At 43.2% G+C, this 26,906-nt stretch overlaps 1 protein-coding gene across 2 annotated transcripts in view; it reads right to left on the bottom strand.

The window, feature by feature from the left end:
- THOC6 (THO complex subunit 6) overlaps positions 1-26,906 on the bottom strand; it is a 133,962-nt gene that overhangs the window by 45,584 nt on the left and 61,472 nt on the right. For both annotated transcript variants that reach the window (XM_078652894.1, XM_078652893.1), the window contains exons 3-5: positions 16,965-17,029; positions 7,160-7,263; positions 5,400-5,437 (exon numbers count right to left, since the gene is read on the bottom strand). In XM_078652894.1, the coding sequence (XP_078509020.1) occupies positions 5,400-5,437; positions 7,160-7,263; positions 16,965-17,029 (207 nt within the window). The remainder of the gene's footprint in view (positions 1-5,399; positions 5,438-7,159; positions 7,264-16,964; positions 17,030-26,906) is intronic.

Raw genomic sequence — 26,906 nt, 5'->3', positions numbered from 1 at the left:
GGCAGCCATACCCTTAACAAAAACTTAAACCTAAACATATACAGGGCTCAAGATCAATGCTCTTAATGCACATTTTTTCAGACATATAGAATTTGTCATCATACATGTTCATGTTGTACAATGTAACCTTTCGATGGATGCATGGGTGTAGGGCCTATTATCTGTGCATAACATAGGCATACTTTCTGAGCACTGTTATTCCGTACAGTACTACAAGTACCAGAAAGCATTTGATGTTGCTCAGAACAACATGCTATCAATGTCATTCAGACAATGATCCGGACTACTGTGATATTGGGCTGTCCACTGCAAAATGAAGTCCAGGACTTGAATCATGTTTTTTTTTATACTTGAAATCGGTTTTAGATGTGTATTAATCTGGTGGTATTTGCGGTGGGGCACACCTGTAAATGTGATTGACTCCAATTGCATCCTCGGGCCTCTGTGTTGTCCTGAAGGCACCTCCACAGGCGGTTCGATGGATGGGCTCCTTCTAGTCTAACCGCTTCCTTCCTCCTACTTTTTGGTCTTGGTGTTAAGATCATACTACCTCTTATAGAGCTATAAAATGCTCTTGGTAGTGACGGACAGTTTTTATCCTCTGCCATAGCCTTCTCTTTGTGGCTTCGAGCACAGACGGTGAACTTTTCCAAACAACTGAAAATTGTTGCCAATTACTCCCTCACCAAAATCTCCAATTCTTGGTCACTAAACTTTTGCTTCCTTTTTCTTCTTTCCTCCTCTCGTTCTGCCTCCTCGCTTGTCATTTCAAATATTTACACAACTAGGATTAGGCCACTTCTTCTGGCCTCCAATGCGAAATTTCTGGCCTACTTGCCGAGTGAGATGTCATCAGTCGCTGCCAGTACTCTTATGCAATTAGGGACACGATTCACAGTTTGAGCTACCAAATCAAAAATCTGAAATCAATAAATTGAGAATGTGAATCCTAACAATAAGCTACTATGAAATGATATAAATTTATACATTTAAAATTGCAATTCGTAGATTGAGATTCCGTTTGTCATTTTTTTATTGCAATTTCAAATGTTAGTTTATCGTGCCTCTGGTTCTTACATATTTCTAAATTAACAGCCTAGTGTCTTGTTTTGAAATGATTCACACACATCTACTATGATCACCTCACCCTCTAATCCATTCTCCAGATTTTTACATATGACATTAAGTACAACTTCCATTATTAAAGCATGTTTGTACAAATCCTCCTATTTTGTGGGGTTACTGATAAGGCAAGAAGGTTTATTTTTCTGCATTGGAACTAAATATCTGCTTTTACATCTCTGATCGCTCATTAGGCATTGCATTTTAAACATCATTATGGGGCTGCGCCATCAATACAGCCATTCGATTTCTTTATCTTTCACCATATGAGCAGGAAAGCATGTTGCAAGTAAGCCCTAATGTAAAGTAACAAGGCGGCAGAGGGAGGAATTACAAGGGAGACATTATGCAGAGGAAAGTTAGAAAAAGATATCATCGAACTTCCACCACACGTCAACGGTTTTCCTTGGAAGCGAGTTACAGGGAACTGAACATGTATCCATTTTTTATTACCAGGAGAAACTATATTTTAGGCACATGTAGTGCACCACAGCGCCAAGCTCTGAAACACAATTAGTGCAACTCCTCACTACAGAATTTGTGAATTATTATTCAACATCCACTTTACTTTTGCCAGCAGGTTTTAAAGAGCAATCTTGTCCTACTTTGAACATACTATGTATTCTAACACTTCAGTAAGTAAGTAAAATCTTTATTCGGTTTCAACTTTACATAGAAAAACCATAAAAGCGTTTATACATTTCATTTACGTGCGTTTTAACAGTAGTAGTGCGTATTCGGTTCATTTTAAAATTTATGTCACTATTGCTTGATCAAGATGATTTAAAAATTATTATTTTGAAGATTTAGCCTTTGTTTAAAAATATATTTTAATAAGGTGCTTACAACTTTACATACATATTCAGAGTTTAAAAATTGTAGCCACAACATAGCAGGACGACATATTCTGAGGCCTGAAGTTCTCAGCAGGGGGGTTAGCCAGAGCTTGCGGTGTGCGAAGTAATATTTACAGAACAGTACGGTGTGAATTGTTGACTGATCGGATAGTTCATCACATGGACAGGCCATTAGAGTTTCTTCCCAACTATTTCTGTTAGGAAATGCTACAACCCTGTGGAAGATGTTCAACCTGAATCTCGCTAATAAGAATCGTTCGAACTGCGAATCAACATAGGTTAAATATGGTTCCATTTCCAGAGTAGTCATGACCGCTAGAGAGTGTTGTACAGATAGTTTCTTGATCTCCACAGTAATACGTAACTCTTCAAAATGGTTCAGGGCCTTTGCCTTGAGCTCTTTTTTTGGAATTTCAGCAATCGTTTCAGGGTTGCGATAGCACTCAGCCATTCCTAAGTCAGTGAGAAGATTTTTTACGTATGTTAACCAGTCTATTTTTTCAACACAATCTAGAGTCATACAGTCCGCAATGATGTCTTTGGTGAGAGTGTTGTTTGTTGACACCCATATTCGGCGCCAGAGAAGTACGGGTTAAATTTTGGCCAAGTCCTCAATATGTGGCAATCCCAATTCTGCGTGACTGGCAAAGGTGGAGACTCTTTTTGGGACTGACAATAAAAATCTTGTGAAAGTGTTCTCCGCTACCTGGAGGGCTTTTGTGTTTTTGTGACCCCACAGGCCCGCCCCATAAAGTGCGATGGAATGGCACTTGGCTCTATAGATCTGAAGTAGTTCAACCGGAGGCTTTTTCCCTAATTTCTGGGCGAATTTCATAAGAGCGGCAATAGAGCGCAAAAGTTGATGCTTACGCGCTTCTATGGCCGCTTTCCAGTTGAGCTTCTCGTCTATCATTATCCCTAAATAGGGGTATTGGGGGGTTGATTCTAATTTTTCATTGTTGAGGAAAATGCTTTTTCCATGTTTCCTGATTTGGCCTGCTACCATAATGTATGTTTTCTTTATGTTTATGTGGAGGTCTAGGTCGCTCATGAATTTTGCGTAGCTATTCAGAGATTTTTGTAGCTCACGTGGGGTGCGTGCTAGGATTACCGCGTCATCCGCGTACAAAAGAGCGGGCACCAGTCGATCTTTCACACGGGGCAAGTCCAAGCCCCCCCTCAACATCTCTACCTCAAGACCGTTGGTATAGAGGGAGAAGAGGAAGGGGGCAAGGACACATCCCTGCCTGACGCCACGCTCTACGGAAAAAGGTTCTGACAGTTCACCCTGTACTCCAAAACGCACCCTGGAGGAGGCGTTGGAGTAGAGTTCCCTGAGAAAGGTCACAAGAACCTTGTCTATTCCCATGTTGGTCAAGACGGACCATAGTTTTGAGTGGCAGACGCAGTCGAAAGCCGCGGAAAGGTCAACATATGCCATGTATAACTTCACGCGCTTTGCCGACACATATTTTCCCATCAACAGGGCCAGGTTCAGGGCTTGTTCCGTTGTTCCGAGGCCCTCTCGGAAGCCGTACTGGATATCCGAGAGGGTCCCGGTATCGTCCGCCCACTCCTGTAAACGCTGGAGAACCACTCTGCCCAGTACTTTCCCCAGTGAGTCCAGGAGGGAGATCGGTCGATAACACGTCACCTCCTCTCTATTTCCCTTCTTAAAGATGGGCACCAAAATTGATTGGGTCCAGTATGTAAGTAATCCACACTTCATTGTTGCGTCAAACACCCTTTTTATGATGGAGGCCCAAAGATCTAATCTAAATTTAAAAAAGTCAACTGGTACCCTATCCGGGCCAGGGGCTTTTCCACTCTTACTGGCATTCACTGCAGTTATTACCTCGTGTAGTTTGACTACTAATGGGATTGGAAATGGATTATCCTGATTTGAGCTATTGTTTCTTTCTGTAGGGGCTACTACTGGGAATTTGCCAAAAATCTTTGCAAAATGATTTACCCAGGTTTGTCCCTCAATAGCTACATCTATGCTTGGCTGATCTTTTATATCCGTCAGGAAAGGTGCTTTTACCACCTTCCAAAATAATTCGCTATTTTTGTTTAGTGAGCTTTCGTGCAACTGATCCCATAATGCTTTTTTTAACTCTTCTTTTCTCACTTTGCACGCCAGCCTGTACGCTTTTCTCAGGTTCCTGACCTCCTCTTGATCTCTTATTGTTTTGGTTAATGCTCTCTTTAGCTTTTTATGGGCAGCTGAGCAGTCATGATTAAACCATCCTTTTTTTCTTTCCGTGATCCCTTTCTGCTTCACAGTAAGGCATTTGTTTACTTTTCCTAGGATCACCTTAAAATGGGATAGAACTTCCTCATCGCTTGCCTCAGTGTCTAAGCACTTCATTATTGCTGATTGTGCTGCGGTTACAACCTTGTTTGTCAACTCATTTGGATCAATCTTCCCCCACCCGAGGGTATAACCATTTGTTTTTGTTAGTTGTATATTGTTCTGGGCGAGGGTGTACATTAAGGTTTGAGCTGATAGCTGACCTTGATCCAGAATTAATTCGAAGGTTAAAGCTCAGTGATAGCTTAATGTGTTAATTTTAACTTTAAAATTCATGGTCCTATTTACAAGGGTCGCTGTCGTGAGAATGTAATCGATTGTTGTTTCACTTCCCCTTCCGAGGTAGGTAGGGTCCAATTTCCCAGTTAGAGGGTTTATTTGATTTAATATTACTAGGTCCAAACTGGACATAGTTTCGTTTAAGAAATCTCCCACCACGGAGTGGCTAAAATGGGTAATTTGTTCTTCTGTTTCAAGGCCCATGCCACAGATATTGCTATTTGGCCTTTCACAAGGGTGATGATTAAAATCTCACTTCAGTAAGTAAACTAAACATTGATAATTGTTAATTGTGTTAAAACTTAACATTTGAAAAAGGACTACCTACAGAAATGTGGTCCTTCAACTCATCTCTTAATCGCTTTTTGGAGATGTGCTCAAGAGACTAAGTGCTGTTAAGGTATCATCCCATTCATCCCACCTCTCTATATCACTACTCTACCACATATGATTAATGTACCACCATGTTACTAAGTACAACATTTCAGATAGCAGTTCTTAATTCATAAAAATATATATTATTTTCTCCCTCACCTGTAGGGTGATCAATGCACCAGGTCACATTGTTTCCTGTTCACAACTTTAACAAACCTCTGTCAGTTGATATTGATACCCAATGTGCTCTATTGAAATTAAGCAGGACAATTCCCAGAATTAAATGGTCATGTTAAAAACATGCACTGGAAACATGGTATTCCCATAAGAGGGACCCCTTATCTTTGCAACTGCCTGCCTACTATCTTTATTGTAATGTTGTATCTTACTATTTTGAACCTACGTGAACCCCACGCAGTTGTGTCACCCGCAGAGCAGATGAAACTACTCACCTGGAATGGATTGTGCGGCTCCATGCTTCCTTACACCCCTGAAACAGAAAATGCAAGTGAGACTAGGACTGAAATGGCAGGGCTCAGCTGTGGAGCAATATCTGAAAAATTCACATGGGCAGTGGATCAGGAGTGGCAGGCAAAAATGTTCCTCTAACAACATGCCAGGGCAGAGCAAAACATTCCCCTGGGTGTAGGTAAGAGCTGCCCCTAAATGAATACACATATATTCATGCAAAGACAACAGGAACCATGCCTCAACACAAGGACAGATGAGGAACCCTAATAATATCAAGCAAGCAGAGGGAAATGTGGTCATAGTAAGATGCAGAGCAAATGGAAAAGATTCCCTGGTGCAAGGAAACAATATATGCAAGATTAACAGGACCGTCGAAAAAGTGTCATTAATTAAACAATGCTATTAGCAATCAATAATACAGGAAACATTGCTTCTTATTCTGGTGCACACAGTCAGCGCTAGCTCGCACAGAAGATACTCCTTACAATTATTTTCAAAAATAGTAACATTCAATACTGGTGTTAAGGGAAGCAATCATAAGTACACCAACATCTCACTTCAAACACTAGCAACAAGTACAGATAATGGGTTTCATCTAGAAATAATTGTAATCATCCTTTTGAATTACAACAATATTTATGAAAGTACAAAACTCTAAAATCAATAGTATTTAACCAGAACAAGACTGCTCATATTCTTCAGCGATCTTTGTACTGAAGTTGTTCAAACTGTAAAAGCCAACACGTTTCACAGTATTGTTGTCCATTGCTTCATAGCATAAAACAATGATGTAAGAATAGATCAACCTACATCTGAAATATATATCTTGAGGGCCATCCAAAATGTATACATCTTTTTGTAAGGCCATTATGTTACTACTTAATCCCTTCTGCGTCAAAATCCATCCAAACAGTTCAACAGCCTGCCAGTTGAATTCCAAATCCATCAGGCAATTTTAAATCAACATTAAAATTTGTCCCCGGCATGCTTTCTGTCAGTTGACCAATATAGAGGTATATTATATGAACCAGTAGCATGTATACTCAAGAATAACAGGCTATAGTTCCTACTCATTGCATATGCTGCTTGTGATATTGATGACCCTATAAAAGATTGGTTCTAGAAAGGACTTCATGTCAGTGGATTTATAGTGGCAGCCTATGAAACTTTTTCTATGGATTTTAGTTAAGAAATTATTCACTAATAAAAAAGGCACAAGACAAAAAGATGTGTGTACATTATTGGTGCAAGTGAATATATATTTTTGGGGCAAAGAATGATCTTTTCTAAGCACTAATATAGCAGAACTAAAATACTTCAAAACATGTCTTAGTTGTTTAAGTTTCAACACCTACAGTAAAAAGAAAACTCAGTATTAGGAGCAGTCTACTTCCTGTTGAATATTAATGATTTTAGAAATGTTCAGAAATATTTTTGGAAATTGAAAAATGATGAAAATATATTTCTAGATAACTGTTCACAATCTTTAAATTTATTTTTGGGGTACTAATAGTTGCTCTCCACTTAATAAACAATCTATTTTTGAGAATATTTAATTTTTATGCCTATTATGGGTTTCTGGCTTGGTGGGCATGAGTATAGGCAGGGTCACTGCTAAGCAAACAGCATTTACCTTTGAATCCCATAAGTACCCCAAAGTGAATAATAGATTTCTTACAATAATAATATTGGGTACTGCATGAACATTGTAGTTATTATAGGCCCCAAATTTAAGACTCACCTTCTTGACAACCTCGTTCCAGTTCCAAGCTTTCACCTCTCCGTCCCCAGCGCTGATCAGCTGTCGATCAGTGGACACCATACTGTACACTGGACTTTCATGGGCTGTAACAAAGACAGAGTGAGCTTCAACAACATTATCTCCAACTGATGTTCAAGCAGTAGAGTGTGGTATGAGGACTGTGCCCTCACAAAGTCAGTACCTTAACAAGACAAAACTGGCCAACTGATAAAAGTGTCTTATTCAGACATTGTTGAGGAAACTGCAGGTTCCAGGAATATAATGTGCACATAATGAAATAACGTAACATTTCAACCAAAATATGAGATCATTCATGAGATTTCTAGACAAACCGTGCCCTTTAAAAGCACAATGTTCCATTATTTTATCATCACTGTAAAAATAGGAAAGATGGTTTGGCCATCCTTATGTTTTTTTGCCCTTTTTCCTGGTCACAATAAATCACTGAGGTGCGTGTATCTACAATACAAAACAGGATGACAGAAGCAGTGCATCTCATATGGAAATATGTTCTTCAAGTTATCCTCGTATAGTAAATCTCAAGGAGGAGAAAAAGGACGAATTAGAGGTATGGAGCGCACACATTCTTTAAGCATCATAAAACATAGTACTTCACGATCAGCTAAACTTCCCCAAGGCTCACAACAGGCTCCGATTGCTGCGGATTGCACAGTAAGCGTTCATACAGTAAGTTCTTTCCAAACCCTTCATATAGACACTGTAATATAAGAGTAATGTAATAATCAACGCGTGGAAAAGACTTCAACGAACACCATTACTAGAAGTTCTTTCAGTGTTTGGAATAAGCTTTCAGGGTATGGGCATGTGAAACAATGAATGGTTTCAGGTAAGTGTTCTGGCATCCTCTTCTTTTGTTACCCAGCCCTTTGAACCTGCAAACCGATAGAGCTAAGAGCTGAAGAAGAAGACACCATTGTACTCAAAAAAGAAAACAACAGAGAGATTTTCCAAGGATGAGATAGAGCCATGGACTAAAGACAAGGGAACCACGATCCCCAAGGAAGGTTGGTAGAACCACTTTTACTTCTGCTGCTTCCTCCTGGCTTTTCAGAAGGAACTCAGCTTGTCTGGTAAAGGAGGTAAATAATAAAGGAGAGGAAGCAGAAGTAAAGATAGGGCATCCACTCCCTCTGGCTCCCATGGATGGAAATTGGGAACAGAATCTCAGTAAAAGAGTATTCTCTTGTGAAGTATATAGGTCTAGAAATGGTTCACTGAATCTTGGGCATATGTGTTTGAAGATTACTGGAGAGATAGATCTTGAGATGGGATAAACTTCCTTATCATTGCCCTTCCCTTTCATATAAGCAGCTACAAGAGCAAGTAGATGTTCTACCCATGCTCCTATCAATGGCCACCAGACTGAAAAGTAGATCAGGAACCCCCTTGTCTGTTTATATAATACACGACCACCTGATTGTCTGTTCTTACTTGAACAAGATGCTGCTGAATAAGTGTGTCTGGAAAACGAGTCTGAACCCTTAACATTGTAGACAGTTCTCTCCGGTTCGAGGACTACCGACTCTTTGAATTCCCATCTTTCCCATACTGTCAACAAGGCGGCCTGTAAAACTGGAATCTGTTATTAGTACTATAGAAGGGTCTGGAAGGAATGGAAACCCCTTGGTCAGTGACACTGGTTTTAGCAACTAAAGATGCGCAGAAAGCTTGCACAAAGTGGAATAGCTTTTTATACTGTAATGATGTGGTATTCAAAAACCTTACCAGATAAGCCAGGAGCGAGCAAAGATGAAGTCTGACTTACTAAACTAGCAATACAGGATGTCAAATAACCCTGTACTACTAGTTTGCTGTGGCTTTTCATTCCCCCATTCAGTCTTTGGTATAAGTACTTCTTTTACTAGTGAGGCTCTAATTCTTTTTGCAAACAACCTGTTAATATGGGGCAGCAATAATTCACCTGGAGTACTTTTCAAATAGCACACTGAACCCCAAGGACTACAGAAGGATGTGGATGCTCAAAAACTCAATGAAAGAGCGCTACTAATAAAAGTATGTTAATTGACTACATACTTAATAAAAGTCACAGTCTGTAACATTTCTACTAATACGATTCTTTTTGGAGCTTGATCTTCCCTTACTCTTTCAGTTAAGTTTGTTTGAGCAATGTGGCTCACTGCTGGGGATTATGGTACAACTATGTAAACCCCATGGTGTACACTGAAAGTTGTTGAAGATTTACGATTGATCCTTACATAATGGAATACCATTCATCAATAACAAGAGAGGTATGAATTATATATAGGTTTAGCTATTCTAAAAGGCAATGGGATCACCAATTTAATTTAGACATGATGAAACTAGATACAACCCAAAATGGGTAATATAGGTCTTACCATACTATGAATGGACACTTAGCAGAAACATAGTAAGAGGCACACAATTCTTGTAGACTAAATAACCTGAAGTCCAGTCCATCTCTTTGATAAAATAATTATAGTAGTACAATTTCAAAAATAGACCTCTTACCATATGAAGAGAGTTATGACTGAAATACAGTTTGTGGATCACACATCAATACACCTACCCTGTTCTTTAGGTAATAGTGGCAATTAGTTTAGAAGAGAATAATGTACAAGATATTAACCACTATAAACCTTGAGGTAATAAGGAATATGTGAGAATGTATCAAATGATGTTACTGACATTTATCTTTTTTTCCTTTGTCTTGTGCTTTTCTCGTCCTACACAGCCTCGAAAAAGCGAAAGTGCGGCGAAACACATGTTGGCATGATCAGACTATAACAATAACTCAGCATAACGTAGGACTGCTAACACATTAGTCTTTGAATTTACAACATGGAAATACTACAAATTGGAAGCACTACAATCCTGTACTTTGTATGACTGCTAATACATTTGTTGTAAGAACTTATTAATAATGCATGCAAAGTGTTTCAATTATGTGACCAATTCAATATTAATAATACAATTGAGATCTCAAGGGGCACAGCAAATCTTGTCTCAACAAACTAGTATCACTTTTTGAAACATTTAAATTGGTAGAGTGGTAACCATCACTATAGAGAGAACCTTGTGATGGATGGGGATGCTCTAATATTACCTCTAACCCCCAAAATAAATACAACTGGACCATTGTTGCTTGATTTTGAGCCAACAGATGTACAATAGTCCACCTTAGTCTCGCCACACAGGGACATTAGGCATAAGGTACAAAAAATGCACTTTGTAAAAGTTGATGCAATTTGCGCACCGGCTTCTACCGAATACATTTATATTTTGCGAACCGACCTTTGTATTATTAAGTTGATTCCCTAAAAAGATAATCACAGTGGGTCACAATTCGATCTACCTTATACATATTAGTGAGGTAGGTTGCAAATTGAATCCACTATGATTGGCTACAGTATGGTTGGTCGTATGGGGTCATATCACCTTGTCTGCAATTGCTTGTCAATAAGCAATTTTTAATTTTTTTTTTAATGCAACTTCTTTTCCTAAATAGAAAATGGGCTGTGTTTAAAAATGTCTCAAATTTTTTTTATCAGTAAGCAGTGACCTTGTGGACCACATTCACAAAGGGTTGTTGGAGTCCCATAGGGACCTCCTTTTTTTACCACCTCTTTTTAAAAAAAAAACAGTATTTGGAAGGGATGCCCTTAACATGGCCTCAAATACCAATGCATAATGATTTCCTAAACTCATTCAACGATTTGGAAAACCTTTTCCAAATGGTTAAAAGGGCTTTGTACATTTTAAAAAGGACTTAAGTATTCACAAAACCTCCGTTTTACGAATCAGAGGGTTTGCAAATGCCAATGCTGTTATGAAATGTGCTCCTATAAAGCTCTTGCTCTGTGCAGGAGTCAACTGACACGTTGGACAACTGATGATCAGGCCATGTCTGGTCATGCATTCCTGAAACACTTGTGGTCCCAACTTCCTTTACCTCTCTTGATATTGCTTGCAGCATCCAATGATTCAAATAAGGCAAAACATGTAAGCCCTGCAACATTCTGTTAAGTATCAGAGAATAAGATAGGCACTTTGTTGCTTTTCTCTCTATCGGTCTGAAGGGCTTGGTGTATGAATAATTCCAGTCTCTGGAGGCAGAGATATAAACTCAATTGGATAGTCTTCTCCCATAATGCTCAGGGCCCAGGCATCTCAAGTAGATTGTTCTCAACTTGTTCTGAAGAGTCTTATCCATCCCCTGAATGGCCACTCTTCGCCTTTTCCAGCATAGGCAGGAGCGTTGCCATTTGCTTGGCAAAGAGGATTTATTCTTTTGCTCGAACTGACTGAAATTCTTCCCTTTCAGTGTCCTTGAATTTTGCTAGAGATTGAGGGAAACGATGATTTACTGGAGTCTAGATCTGAAGAAGTAGATATACTTTGGCTTTGATGGAATGGAAAGAAATGCTTTTTCTCCTTGATGCAACTTCTCCTCAAGCTCTGCTCCAAACATTTTTACAAAGGCATGCGTAATACCACTGATTTCTGTGCTGTATTAGTGTGCCACTATCTCAGGTAAACCTCCCTTCTTGCAGCAAAAGTAGTTCATTCTACAAGTACGGCTGTATATACTATACCAAACGAAATATTGGAAGCAAACTCCACTTATCTTTCCATACCCTTTAATTAAAGTCAAGCATTCTGAACCTACTTGAATGTTTTTGAAAATCTCTTTAAAATATGTTGCTACAGACGAACTAGCATATCTATTGTAAATACCAGTTGTCATGAAAGATTATCCCTGCATAAGCTTTCTTTAATGCAAAGTCAATCTTCTTATCCATTGGCTCTTTTAATATGCTTTCTCCTGTGATTGAAGTTATCCATAGCAAACTGGCAACCAACAAGTCAATGGCCACTGTATCTGAAACGTTCTTGTCCATTTCCTCAATTTGATACCTCAATATGAATCCAGGGCCATATATTTGATCCCTCCACTCATGTAATATTACACCAAGAACATGTAATTGTAAGGCAGTTCTTCAGTGGGTGTTCTTTGAAACTGTCTTAACACTGCTTCAGCTGAGATGCTAGATATTTTGATGAATTCTCGATCTGACGGAGGAGCATCCACCCCTTCCTCTTCAGAATCTGAGGTATCATTAGTATTATCTCTCTGGTCAGATAGTGTGAGATTTTGAGTGAGGATTCTGCATGGAGGACATAATCTCCCAAATTATTGTCTTAATCTGCTACTCAAATAATTCCGCCTCTTCCTCATAGGCCTCCCTACTTTTTCTCTAGGGGTGAAGTAGTTCTGGATACAGAAGAGACTAAATTATCCAAGAGCACTGTCTTTCTAGAATCTTTGCCGTACTTCAGTTCTGCCATGATTTTCTTCATGTGCGATCTCATAATAACATTTCTCAACTCCACTGCCAAAACATCTTTCTTCGTTATAGCCATATTCACCTCTTTTGCGTGCACTGCAAAATACCAAAAAAGAGCCAGCTGGTACCCAAACAGAAAGCCAAATTCTGTAAATGTGTATGATCGTTCTGCTTACAGGTTTAAGCACCTCTGTGTTCCTTTTCCTTGGCTGACCATGGACACTCAGACATCTCTAAAATGCATAAAGCTCAACTAAACCAGGAAAAACGAAGTTAAGAGTTTATCAGTTCTTACCCTCTACCACAGTCAGACATCAAACAAAGAATGTAAATCTTCTATGGACTACTGCCATACCTCCTAGAAGGGTGGACCATATGCATTGTATTACGCAGACCTCCCCATGTCCGACACAGGAAGGATGACTGGTGCGATTATGGGGACTCAAACCAGACAGGGACAGGGTTCTCGTTTTAGTCATGAGAAAGTGTAAAAACAGGAAGAAAATGGGAAGGCTGTACCTTTATACAGCCCACTGGAATGAGTGGATATATAGCCTTCCTATATCCTGATTTATTTCCACCTCTAATGCAATGACTAGGAATGAGGATGTGAGATAGCATACGTTGCACTATTCCACACTATACCTTGGATCCAACATGTTTGCAATGCTATGAGATGTGCCTCTGCAAGGCTTGGACTTGCCCAATTTGGCTTCCTTTTCAGGACACTGGCACAGCCTTGCTTGTGGACAGATGACTTCTTGAACAATTAGGAAGCAGTATGCAGACCAGGGGATATGTTCCCCCTTTACTTTTTTTACGGCAGTCCCCAGTTTGAGCCATGTAGTTCTCTCAGCTGATGGAGACTTTTTGGAACACTAACAAAGGGCTTTGCATGGAACATGTTTGGTGTGCACTCTCAAGATTAATTGCTGTTAGGCACCTCTGCTCTTCATTCACGTCACCGAAGCCAGGCGTACAAGCATCCTCATTTCTCAATACGAGTTAGGGTGTGCTCACAGTGCTTTATCACAGATTAGGTGCCTTAGAACGGGAAACATTCATAGTTTATAGGCAGAATCTGTAATTTGGAAACCCTATAGCACTAATGCCGGAACCATTCTCAGCGGGCAATGTGCATGTGGGAACTATAGGGTTTCCAAATTACAGATTCTGCCTATAAGCTCCACCCTTGTGCACCATTGTATAAGTCACCCTGTGGTATATCTTTGTTTACAGTTATTCTACACCCAGGTATTACATTATAGTTCCCACGTGTGCATGCAAGAGCGGCAAAGCACAATGCATGGAAATAATGATTGCCCTACATCTAAAAAACATTTTAATATATTTGTATATATTTGTGTGGCTTTCTCTATTTTTGTTTTGCTTTATTAGGTTGGGGATAGGCACCTACATTGAAAGTTCCTATCAGCTCAAGGACGCTCACACTCCTTAAGAATAAGGTATCACAAGTTCCTTTTTTCCTGGGACCTGCTGTCTTCTTACTCTATTTCACCTACTTTTCAGTCCTGACGAAGCGCCTAAGGATCCCTTAAGGACCAACAGAGAGCGCGAAACATGTTGACCACCTTTTTTGTGTGATTCACTCACCTTGGCACCTATTCTGAGAGCAGAGGTTAGTCATACATACGCCCTCTGTATTGGTTTCTAAAAGGAGCTCCAGGATTGTCACCCCTTTTTTAACTTACCACTTGGACCCACGAATAAACAGAGGTTCCGGGTACCGCTTGGTAGTTTTAACTCCCCTGCCTACTCACCTACCTAGGCCCACACACCCACGTGTACAACTGCGGTGCCTCCTAAAAAGATCTCCGCTAAAGAGCCCTTTCGCGGGGCCCTTGAGGGACTGCAGCGCCACCCCCACGAGGAGCAATGCCCAATGATGAAGCATGACACCCGCAAGGGTGTGTGAGGGCACTATATCCAAAAGGAGGAATTTCTCCATCACTACTTATAAATCCAACCGTTTTTAGATTCTGACCACTGATTCCTTCTCATCAACCAAATTTTGGTTGACTCCTTCATTAGAACTTAGGAACAGCTACCCCCCAGTGTATACACGTTGTTCTTTGGGAGCGTGGGTACTGGACCTCTCCTTTTTCCGTATAGCTCCCGGTCCCCAATTCTTTTTGTGTCATGAGCAGTTTAATTATGCCAGTATGTTCATTAAGCCAGACTTCTGATTACAGCAGATTTCTTAATATAAAATGGTTCTAATTGAAACATTTATTCTCTTTTTACTTCAGTTTCTGAGGAAGCACCTTGTGAATTGCTCAGGCAAATTTACATTTAAGTTGCACTCCATTTAACAAAATGTTACTGTAAGTAAATGCGGATAATTGCAGCAAGTAACTACATTGATGACTGAGTGTCAAAGAGAATACCCACAGTGTGACCTTCTCCATTAGACTAAATTGTGTAATTCTTGAGGATATTTCTCAGGCTCAGGTCAAAGCCAAAATGTTATGCCTCGATTCTCAAACCTACTAATGTATGCAGGTTTGACTTTCATGAGAAAACGTTGGCTTTGTTCTCTTAAAAGGATTTACTCACAGGAAGCTGGTTGTGTGAGCAAATCTATTCAGGTTGAGCATTTTTTATAAGGTCATTCTGGGCTACTTCAAGACTAGTGGTGAGGAAGAGGTGAGGGTTAGAGCAAACTGTGGCATGCCTCAGGAGGTTGCTTATGGGGTAATATTTTACTGTTGTGTTTTTTTCTTGCAGAATTTCTCAATTAAGTGCTGGGATGAGGAAACAGGATAAGATGGTATTGTTGTGTTTATCTACTAGCAATATTCATAACTACAAGTCCTACTTTTCTTTGCTCCTGTAATTCCAGCCACACTTCTTCACTCCCATAATCTGAATGTTGGCCTTCCTGTAGGAGTACTGCTTGGTAAAAACATAGAAGGTGTTAATCTTTTGCAAAAACAATCTTGTAATCTTATTTCTTTAACATCAATTCCCCTTTACATGTGCACGGATATATTTTATAATCAAATACGAATGTTATTTTTTACTTTTTTATTTGAAGTCTTAATACGACTGCTTAGTTTCATGGCACTAGTAGGCATAGAAGCCATTTTATTTCGAGTAGTGCATTTGCACATTTAGCGCATGTTGTCACAATTCTTGCCTTGCTTTGGATATTGGCAATCAAAAACGCAATTTTAAGAACTTAATGAAGTCATCAGTGTGTTTATGTATTGTTTCTCTGCTTCAAGGATGTCTCGCATTTTCTGTGTAAGAAGATACTGCCACCTGCTCATTAGATAAGGTATGCTAAATGTAACAAGTTTCTGCCACATATTTAAGCTCCATGGACATGTATGGAGGGAAAAATTGATAGAAACCAATTATTTTTGCATGCCTTTTAGCATTAAAAAGCTGAAATTGGCCATTTTCGGGCGACAGTTCTGGTCGGTTGAATTGACAATGGTCTCTTTATTATTTGTTGAGCTGCTCGCTTTTTTTGCATTAAACGAATGTTAGACTTTTTGGCTTCCGACGTGCTGAGTTGTACTTTAACATTTTTATAGGTGGTCATATGGGAAGCAGCTATGTTATTTTAAATTAGGCTGTGGGGTGTGTGGGTCTCGGAGTGAAGGTACTCTTCAATACATAGGTACTGGAACGAGAAAGAATAGATGTTGGATCAATAAAAATCACTTGTGGGCAATAATAGAATTTACTATCTTTGATTTCCACCATTTTGAAGGAAAACACCAGGTCAGAGGTCCAGGCAAGTACTCTTTATAGCAGTATGTGGATTGGCTGCTGAACGAGACAGAAGACTACCGTTAACTATCTGAAGAACGTCCTCAAATTCCATTTGGACTGGTCTCCTATTTAAGATACCAGTCTGGGGTGTTTTCTCATCTGGCCATGCAATTAAGGCACAGACCCAAGTGCCTGCCTGGTCTAAACGGAGAGACGTAGCTTGATAACATATCGAGTTGGGAAGACAACCTAATGAATGCAAGAACTGATAACACATCAGCTGCTTCAATAATTTCATTTATCCCCATCAAATATCAATGTTTTCTAAAAGGCTTTAGGTAGCTAGTAGCCCAAAGAGCGAGCTCCTGGAGACACAGGCACATGTAAATGGGTTAAGAAGAACATTAAGAGGCTTCTTAGCCATGTATGTTTCGCAAAATCTTTTCAAGCTTGAAGGAGAATACAGAATACCAAATAAAGTTTAAGACCAAAATCCAAAATGGACAGATGCCCAGCTGGGTCTTAGAGATTAGATTAATAATAAAAACAGATGGAGCAAGCGGTCCTGCCGTATGCCTAGTCACACATCCTCTCTTCTTCCACACAGGGTTGCTTTCACTAAAACAACTTCTGGACCAAGATTAGTCAGCATTACGAATTTAAAAATGGAAAGATTATAGGGTTGGAATCACCTATGAACAGAACCACAGGCTTCTTGTTGTCCTCCTTGGCTTCAGAACTCAGTGCAGCAGACAGGCTATGGAAGGAAACAAAAAGAGACAAAAAAATTAATAGAGGAGATATTGCAAAGAAATAGAATAAAAAGCAAAAACAAAGTAAGACAAGCATTTGCAATGCAATAGGTCTCGCATTAGGAACGTTTGAGCTATTGGTACTGTAAATGACACATTTTTTGATTACTACTAACTTTTAACCTTAAATCATATATTTTTTTTAGATTCCAATCATGGCTTTTTAAAAAAAAAAAAAACCTGTAATACAGAAATCGTCTTAATGTTTTATAGTATGCTTATGTGTTTATCTTTTATGATCTGAAATGATCGAAATAAAGATTATTTGAATTGAATTGAATTGATTATGTGTTGGTTTTGAAAATAGCGAAATTAATAACTTTGTCATTTACAATGCCAATAGTTTTAACTTTTGCAAATGTGACACCTATAGCATTTGTAATGCAATATGTGTTGTATTTACGGGTCTTAGATGTATTGATATTACAAATAAAAATGGCTTTTAATTTTTTTAAGAATACTTAAAAGTTATTGTAATTTATAATGGCAATAGCTTTTGTAAATAACTTTTGTGAAGATTATGTTCATTGTATTTTATTGTGACGAAAATCCAAGAACAGAAGTGAAATATTAACATATTTTTGTGACATTTGTAATAAAGCTTGAAACATTGAGGGAACATATTTGAACCAGTTGTTGAATGGTTGCACATATTGATGCTGTGGTGGCGCTGAGTGATGTGGTGGTGACGAGTGATGATATGGCTTTCAGTGATGCTGTGGTAGCGCATAGTGATGTTGTAGTGCCCCTGAGTGATGCTGTGGTGGTGCTGAGTGATGCTGCGATAGAGTGAGTGCGATAGATAGAGGGAGGGCGATAGATAGATAGAGGGAGGGCGATAGATAGATAGAGTGAAGGCGATAGAGTGAGTGTGATAGTTAGACAGATAGATAGAGTGAGGGCAATAGATAGATAGACAGATAGATAAAGTGTATTTATGTTGCATTGAGTAGAGTGTAAGTATGAGGTGTGCAATTATATGGCACTGAGTGGTATTATGTGGAGTGTATTTACGTTGCATTGAGAAGAGTGTAATTATGTGGCGTGTAATTATGTAGCACTGAGAGGTAATATGGGGAGTGTATGTTGTATTCAGTAGAGTGTAATTTTGTGGCGTGTAATTATGTGGCACTGAGTGGTATTTGGAGTGTATGTTGCATTGAGTGCAGTGTAATTATGTTGCATATAATTATGTGGCACTGAGTGGTATTTGGAGTGTATGTTCCATTGCAGAGTGTGTGAGGGTGCAGAGTGTGTGAGGGTGCAGAGTGTGTGAGGGTGCAGAGTGTGTGAGGGTGCAGAGTGTGTGAGGGTGCAGAGTGTGTGAGGGTGCAGTGTGTGTGAGGGTGCAGAGTGTGTGAGGGTGCAGAGTGTGTGAGGGTGCAGAGTGTGTGAGGGTGCAGAGTGTGTGCGGGTGCAGAGTGTGTGCGGGTGCAGAGTGTGTGCGGGTGCAGAGTGTGTGCAGAGTGTGTGCAGAGTGTGTGCGGGTGCTGTGTGTGTGCGGTGTGTGAGGGTGCGGTGTGTGAGGGTGCAGTGTGTGAGGGTGCGGTGTGTGAGGGTGCGGTGTGTGAGAGTGCGGTGTGTGAGGGTGCGGTGTGTGAGGGTGCGGTGTGTGAGGGTGCGGTGTGTGTGAGGGTGCAGGATGCCCCTCAGCCCTGGTCCCATTCAGCCTAAAGTCACTGGATATCTATCAGATATAGAAGTCTCAGGGGTCCCTCAGCATATTCTACAGTTAGACCCCAATAATGTGCGTAATGCCACTGCGAGAAATGACAGCATCAGGGGAGGGTCTCATCCCTTATGTCTCAGACGTGAACAACCACCTGGATAATTCAAGCAATTTCTGTTGCAACCCTGGCGTAGCACAGGTACATTAATTCCCAAATGTCAGAGTGTGTTCAATGAAGGTTCCTAGAATCAAGGCACTATGGATCCCTCCTGCGGTTACAGTGGACAATACGCTCATGTCTTTAGGATGTCCCCATTATGAAAGTAATATTCAGGACAATATTCCCCCAGAACTGAGCTGACTGAAATGATTCTCAAACATATTAGGATGCCTGACCAGCTGAAGCCCCGTTCTGTGGTTTCCCTACATTTCGACTAAAACTGTGACTTGTCACAGCAAGTTGGAAATGGGACTGGGAACCTATTATGATCCTGTTCTGCCTGCACCTGGCCGCTTAAACGGTAGCTTCCGCAGACTATCACGTTCATAGATCAAGTGATAAACGTACCAATGCGATTGCGTGAGAATGGGGGTTGAATCGTGCACTCAAATTGGAGCGAACGTGTGAAGGGATGATTTGAACACTGGGTTATGAAGTAACAAATAAAATACACGTGCAACCAAGCGTACACATACAGACAGATGCGCGTGTGCGCACGCGGAAACAGACACGAGAACAACAGAGGATGCAGAAGCATAGTTTGCGGCAGGAGGGGACAACGGACTCAAAGAATACAAAAAAAACCCAAGCAGACTGAACTCCTTTCGCCTGCATAGGGCATCATATTTAACAAAGGCCAAGGACTTAAAGGCCTTGCACACTGTATGCAGAGGCTAGTAACTAGTAACTAGTAACTGATTATGCACGGAGCAAGGGTGGCCTCATCTTTCCAGCAGAGAGGCCACACACTGAATGGACACAACCCCATCCTTCCAGCTATAGAGACCAAGGGCTAAATGTACACTGGATTCCTTGCCGTGCAAGTAATCCCTTCAGAGATTTATAGCAGCCTGCCCCTCGCTAGTGTTGAATAAAATGTCATCTTATTAATTTTTCATGAGAATATTCACCCATGAAATTGGTGCCTGCCTCTGTTTATGCTCGGAGCTCCGACGGGCCTCTCTCTGCACGGAATCAGGTATGACTGCAGCTAATAAGCTTTGGTCGCACCGACCTCGGTCCATCCCCCCGGCAGCCCGTCTGTGCACCGTATACGAGGACGGCGCGTGGACAGGGATCCCTGGCTAATTGAGGCAGAATTCCCCAGGAGTTGGCAGAGGCTGCGTTAATTTCAGTAGCAGATTGGGAGCACCGTTTCCTTCCGTCAGAGTCAGACCATCAGCCCACCAATGTAACATGCTCTTTTCACATAGCGCTTACTGCAATTGCTGTCTCACTTTGTAGCGCTATGAATATTTTATTGACTTGTATCTACAGCCTCACACAACTATACAATCCATAGACACGAGAATGATTTTAAATGCTTTTTAACATGCACGATTTCTTTACAAATGAAACTAAATGTATAGCCATTGAAAGAGCGACTAGCTTCTGCCAGAGATTCTAACCTGTGTGACCAGAACACTACACAGGCCTGGGCAGATGTTCAGTCTACTGAGCTACAGTCTCCAACTCCGATCTAATTTCCGAAGCTCCCATTAGTGGACTTTCACCAGATAAATATCCTTGGACAGGACATAGTCAAGTCAAGTCATAAAATTTATATAGCGCACTACATACCCAGAGGGTTTCAAGGCGCTTAGGAAGGGGAGGAGGATTATTTGTCAAATATCCACGTTTTAAGCTGCTTTCTGAACGCTAGGTGATTCTGGGTGAGGCGAAGGTAAGCGGGGAGTGAGTTCCATGTTTTGGCAGCCAGGTATGAGAAGGATCTGCCTCCCCTGGTGGTCTTGTTGATGCGAGGTACAGTGGCGAAGGCTAGGCTGGAAGAGCGAAGTTGGCGGGAGGGGGTGTAGAAGGACAGTCGAGAGTTGAGGCAATCTGGTCCGATGTCGTAGAGTGATTTGTGTGCGTGGGTAAGCAGACGGAAAGTAATCCTCTTATTGACGGGTAGCCAGTGGAGGTCTTTAAGGTGACCAGAGATGTGTTCGTTGCGTGGGATGTCTAATATGAGCCTGGCTGAGGCGTTTTGGATTCGTTGTAGTTTCTTCTGGAGTTTAGCGGTGGTACCTGCGTAGAGGGTGTTTCCGTAGTCCAGTCGGCTCGTGACTAGAGCGTGGGTGACTGTTTTCCTTGTTTCGGAGGGGATCCAGCGAAATGTTTTTCTGAGCATGCGAAGAATGTTAAAGCAGGAAGAGGATACGGCGCTGACTTGTCTGTTCATTGAGAGTGAAGAATCCAGGATGACGCCAAGGTTCCGTGCGTGGTCTGTCGGGATGGGTGCATTTCCGAGGGCTTCCGGCCACCAGGAGTCGTCCCATGCAGAGGGGGATTTACCTAAGATGAGGACTTCTGTTTTGTCTGAGTTCAGTTTCAGACGGCTTTGTTTCATCCATTCGGCGACTTCTTTCATTCCTTCGTGTAGGTTAGTTTTGGCGGTGCTGGGGTCCTTGGTGAGAGATAGGATCAGTTGAGTGTCATCCGCGTAAGAGATGATGTTGAGGTTGTGTTGGCGGGCGATGGCCGCGAGGGGGCTCATGTATACGTTGAAGAGGGTGGGACTGAGTGAGGATCCTTGTGGTACGCCGCAGATGATTTCAGAGGCCTCGGACTTGAATGGTGGGAGGCGGACTCTCTGGGTTCTTCCGGTGAGGAACGAGGTGATCCATTCCAGTGCCTTTCCTTGGATTCCGATGTTTCTGAGGCGTTGTAAAAGGGTGCTGTGGCAGACTGTGTCGAAGGCTGCAGAGAGGTCGAGGAGGATGAGGGCGACTGTGTCTCCATTGTCCAGTAGAGTTCGAATGTCGTCTGTTGCTGCGATGAGGGCGGTCTCAGTGCTGTGTTTGGCTCGGAAGCCAGATTGTGAGGGGTCGAGTGATTTGTTGGCTTCGAGGAAGGCGGCGAGCTGGTTGTTGACAGCTTTCTCGATGACTTTGGCCGGGAATGGAAGAAGCGAGATGGGGCGGTAGTTTTTGAGTTCGGTGGGGTCTGCTGTTGGTTTTTTCAGAAGGGCGGTGAGTTCAGCGTGTTTCCAGTCTTCTGGGAAGGTAGCGGAGTTGAAGGAGCAGTTGATGACGTCTCGGAGGTGCGGAGCTATGATGGAGTCTGCTTTGTTGAAGATGTGGTGAGGGCATGGGTCTGTGGGGGATCCAGAGTGGATGGAATTCATCAGGCGTATGGTGTCCTCCGTGGAGATTGGGTTCCAGGCGTTAAGGGTGTTAACGAGGGGAAGATGGTCAGCTGGTGGTAGGGTGGGTTGGCTTCCGGGTTGTTTGTCAAAGCTGTTGTGGATGTCAGCAATCTTGTTGTGGAAAAAAGAGGCTAGGGAGTCGCAGAGGGTTTGAGAGGGGGTGATGTCGTTGGAGTTGGCCGAGGGGTTGGAAAATTCCTTGACGATGTTGAAAAGTTCCTTGCTGTTGTGGGCGTTGTTGTCAAGTCGATCCTTGAATGCTGTTTTCTTGGCTTTTCGGATTAGTTGGTGGTGAGTACGGATGGCGCTTTTGAAGGCGTCCTTGGTGCTGGTGGATGGGTCTTTTTTCCAGGCCTTTTCAAGGGAGCGGCACAGTTTCTTGGACTTCTTGAGGTCATCGTTGAACCATGAGGCCTTCTTGATGCCAAGTTTGTGTTGACGTTTTTTCAGTGGTGCTAAGGTGTCGGCGGTGTTGGATAACCAAAGGGTGAGGTTGGAGGCGGCTTCGTTGGCGTTAGAAGAGAGGGCTGGGGAGGTTTGAAGGAGCGATGTGGAGATTTGCTCCGTGGTGATTTTGTTCCAGTTTCTTTGTAGAGTTGGTTGGAGGTGGATGATGGGTTTCGGCTTGTTGTAGGTGAAGTGAACGCAGCTGTGGTCAGTCCAGAGGAGATTCGTAGTGTGGCTGAAGGAGACATGGTTGCTGGAGGTGAACATGGGGTCAAGTGTGTGACCTGCGATGTGGGTGGGGGAAGTGACCAGTTGTTTAAGTCCGAGGTTGGCGAGGTTGTCCAAGAGGGTGGCGGTGTTGCGGTCGTTGATCTTTTCAAGGTGGAAGTTGAGGTCTCCCAGAAGGATGTAGTCTTTGGAGGGGAGCGCGTGTGGGGTGATGAAGTCCGTGATGTCTTCACTGAATTTTGCGCGGGGTCCTGGTGGTCTGTAGAGGAGGGTGCCTCGGAGTGTGGTTTTGGGGTCGATGTGGATCTGGAAGTGAAGGTGTTCGGAGTTAGCGAGGTTAGCGTCAGAGCTGGTTGAGATGCGGATTGATTTTTTATGGACGATAGCGATTCCTCCTCCTGTATGGTCGGTGCGGTCCTTGCGTGTGATCTTATAGTCATCAGGGATAGCGATGGCGATGTCAGGGGCGGAGGAAGCGTTCATCCATGTTTCCGTTAGGAAGGCGACGTCAGGAGAGATGGTGTCTAGTAGGTTCCAAAGGTCAATGGCGTGCCTGTGGACCGAGCGGGTGTTGAGAAGGATGCATTCTAGGTGGTTGGGGTCGGGAATCTGTGTTGTGGTCGCAGCGGAGATGTTGTCGGTGCCGCTAAATTTGCAGGAGAGGCAGGAGAACGGTCCATGGGTGCGTCCAGGAGCGGCTTGGACGCAGGTGGGGGCGCGACCGGGGTTAAGGGCTAGGAGGGTGGCGGCATCGTAGGTAACGCGGGGGGGCTGGGCAGCGCGAGGGGCAGGGGGACTGGCGCTGGACGCGGTCCGGGCGCGGACGGGCGTAGACGGGCTTACCTTTGGCGCACCTTCGGCGCGGATTGGGCGCGGACGCTGCGCGTGGACGCTGCGCGTGGGAGCTACTGTCATATATGGATAGTGGGGGGGAGGGGCGAGGGCGTCTCAGCTGGGAGGCGGGGCGGGCTAGGTAGGAGCACAACAACAACAAAATGGAGGGCGCTTGGGGGGAATACAATTTACAGGTCGGAAAGTCGCGTTGGGAATCAGAGCAGTGCAACAATCAAAGCGGAGCACAAAGCGCACGGCAGGCAATAGAAATGACACAGTTTTAAGCTATAAGCGCTAATTAACTATACCACAGCCAAAGCGTACAGCAGGCAATTGAAATTATACAGTTTTAAGCAAGAAGCGCTAATCAACGATACCACAGCCAAAGCGCACAGCAGGCGATTGAAATGACACAGATGTAAGCAGGAAGCGCTAATCAGGGATACCACAGTCAGAGGGAGCGACCACTCAGCTGGCAAGCGTCGAGTGAGTCACAGCGTTTCAAGGTAACGGAGCGCTGAAGTAGTCTGTGGGAGGGCGTCTCAGCTGGGAGGCGGGGCGGGCTAGGTAGGCGCACAACAACAACAAAATGGAGGGCGCTTGGGGGGAATACAATTTACAGGTCGGAAAGTCGCGTTGGGAATCAGAGCAGTGCAACAATCAAAGCGGAGCACAAAGCGCACGGCAGGCAATAGAAATGACACAGTTTTAAGCTATAAGCGCTAATTAACTATACCACAGCCAAAGCGTACAGCAGGCAATTGAAATTATACAGTTTTAAGCAAGAAGCGCTAATCAACGATACCACAGCCAAAGCGCACAGCAGGCGATTGAAATGACACAGATGTAAGCAGGAAGCGCTAATCAGGGATACCACAGTCAGAGGGAGCGACCACTCAGCTGGCAAGCGTCGAGTGAGTCACAGCGTTTCAAGGTAACGGAGCGCTGAAGTAGTCTGTGGGAGGGCGTCTCAGCTGGGAGGCGGGGCGGGCTAGGTAGGAGCACAACAACAACAAAATGGAGGGCGCTTGGGGGGAATACAATTTACAGGTCGGAAAGTCGCGTTGGGAATCAGAGCAGTGCAACAATCAAAGCGGAGCACAAAGCGCACGGCAGGCAATAGAAATGACACAGTTTTAAGCTATAAGCGCTAATTAACTATACCACAGCCAAAGCGTACAGCAGGCAATTGAAATTATACAGTTTTAAGCAAGAAGCGCTAATCAACGATACCACAGCCAAAGCGCACAGCAGGCGATTGAAATGACACAGATGTAAGCAGGAAGCGCTAATCAGGGATACCACAGTCAGAGGGAGCGACCACTCAGCTGGCAAGCGTCGAGTGAGTCACAGCGTTTCAAGGTAACGGAGCGCTGAAGTAGTCTGTGGGAGGGCGTCTCAGCTGGGAGGCGGGGCGGGCTAGGTAGGAGCACAACAACAACAAAATGGAGGGCGCTTGGGGGGAATACAATTTACAGGTCGGAAAGTCGCGTTGGGAATCAGAGCAGTGCAACAATCAAAGCGGAGCACAAAGCGCACGGCAGGCAATAGAAATGACACAGTTTTAAGCTATAAGCGCTAATTAACTATACCACAGCCAAAGCGTACAGCAGGCAATTGAAATTATACAGTTTTAAGCAAGAAGCGCTAATCAACGATACCACAGCCAAAGCGCACAGCAGGCGATTGAAATGACACAGATGTAAGCAGGAAGCGCTAATCAGGGATACCACAGGGATACCACAGTCAGAGGGAGCGACCACTCAGCTGGCAAGCGTCGAGTGTGACATATGCACCTGCCCTGTCCCATTGCGTCCGTGATGTAGCAAAAGTGCCCACCGCTGGTACAAATAAGGAACATTACCACACTACAGTGCTTGGGAAGTAAAGCACAAGGTGGGTCCCTAACATTCTTGGAGCCACTACACCTGCTGCACTGTTTGTAGCTAGTGTCCAGCCCAGCACCATAGCCAGCAAGCAGCGAGAGGGACGCTTGAACTCAAGACCTGCATAACAATGCCCTTTCCTCGATTGTAGCGGCTGGGAACGTATTATTTTATACAACATCTGTTCTTAAAAAATAAAAGGAGGGACAAAAATAACGTGAGCTGCTCTTAATCGAACGCATCGTGCCCTATAATAATAAGTTCCTTCCCACGGCGAGGCACCAGCGTGGAAGAAATCACAGAACAAGGCTTCCCCCGAGCTGTTGCTTTTCAAGGCCCAGAGATTCTCTCTGCCTCGCTCGCCCCCACCCAACCGGCTCGTCGGTTGTCTGCATGTAATCTCCCTTTCCCTATGTCCCCGGACCACCCACCGAGGTCCCCAGCAACCCGGACACACTGCTGGCAACACAACTGACCTGCTTCTGGGAGCGCGCTTGTGCCCGCCGCTGCAAGAAAAACAAGCATTGGCCGCACGGCAGTAAAGCGCGGCCGTGAAAGGATCATCTGCATTTAAAAACAAGCTATAAAAAGAAGCATTACCCCTTCCTCCGCCTCCGTTGCTGCTCGTCGTGGTTCCTCCGCGGGCACCGACGCTCGTCCACAACTCCCCGCTGCCCTGCTCCTCTTCACACCGGGTCTCCGAGGTAAAAACGAAACCGACAAAACCGAAACTTAAGAAGCTCACGCAGCTCATGCGCGCGACCAAATCCTAAGGCGCGCGCCGTAATCCGACTCGGCCATGCTGTTCCAATGCTGCGCGTGGTGCGCGTGGCCAGCTCCTGTCTCCAGTCCTTGTCGGCTGAACTGACAACTATAGTGCTCTCAGCGAGAGAGCGCTCTCGCGCGCTTTTCGCAGCGAGCCCTAATAAAAATGGTAGCAAAAAAGGAAGATGGAAATCAAGAGAAACAGGAGCTATTAGAGTGTGGATACGTTGAAGCTTATAAGATAATTGCAAATAAAATCTCCTAGGTGCACATCCTGGGCTCCAGGTTTGCTGGGAAAACCCATTGCTCTGCTACTACTATCCAATAGCCTACTATAATGCACACATTTACATCAGGGTGGAGGCTGCAGGCAGCACATCAGGCCAGGAGAGATGATTCACACCTCTTTATAGTTGTAAACTGCAGACTCATCAGGGGTATAATTTTAAGCAAGTGTGTTGCAGCATCATGTGGAAGATGTGCATAGTAGGTAGTTGGGAACAGAGATTTACAATACAAACACTATACGTTTCAGAGATTGTGACAAACAGCACATGCTAAAAACTCAAAAGCATATGTACATTTATATCCATCCTTAACTCCTCTCTCTAGCAGAACAAGA

Source organism: Lissotriton helveticus, chromosome 7 (assembly GCF_964261635.1).
Source record: "Lissotriton helveticus chromosome 7, aLisHel1.1, whole genome shotgun sequence".
In the NCBI taxonomy this organism is placed as follows: Eukaryota; Metazoa; Chordata; class Amphibia; order Caudata; family Salamandridae; genus Lissotriton; species Lissotriton helveticus.
The sequence above is the reverse complement of the archived record's forward strand: the minus strand, read 5'-3'. Positions and strand labels throughout refer to the sequence as shown.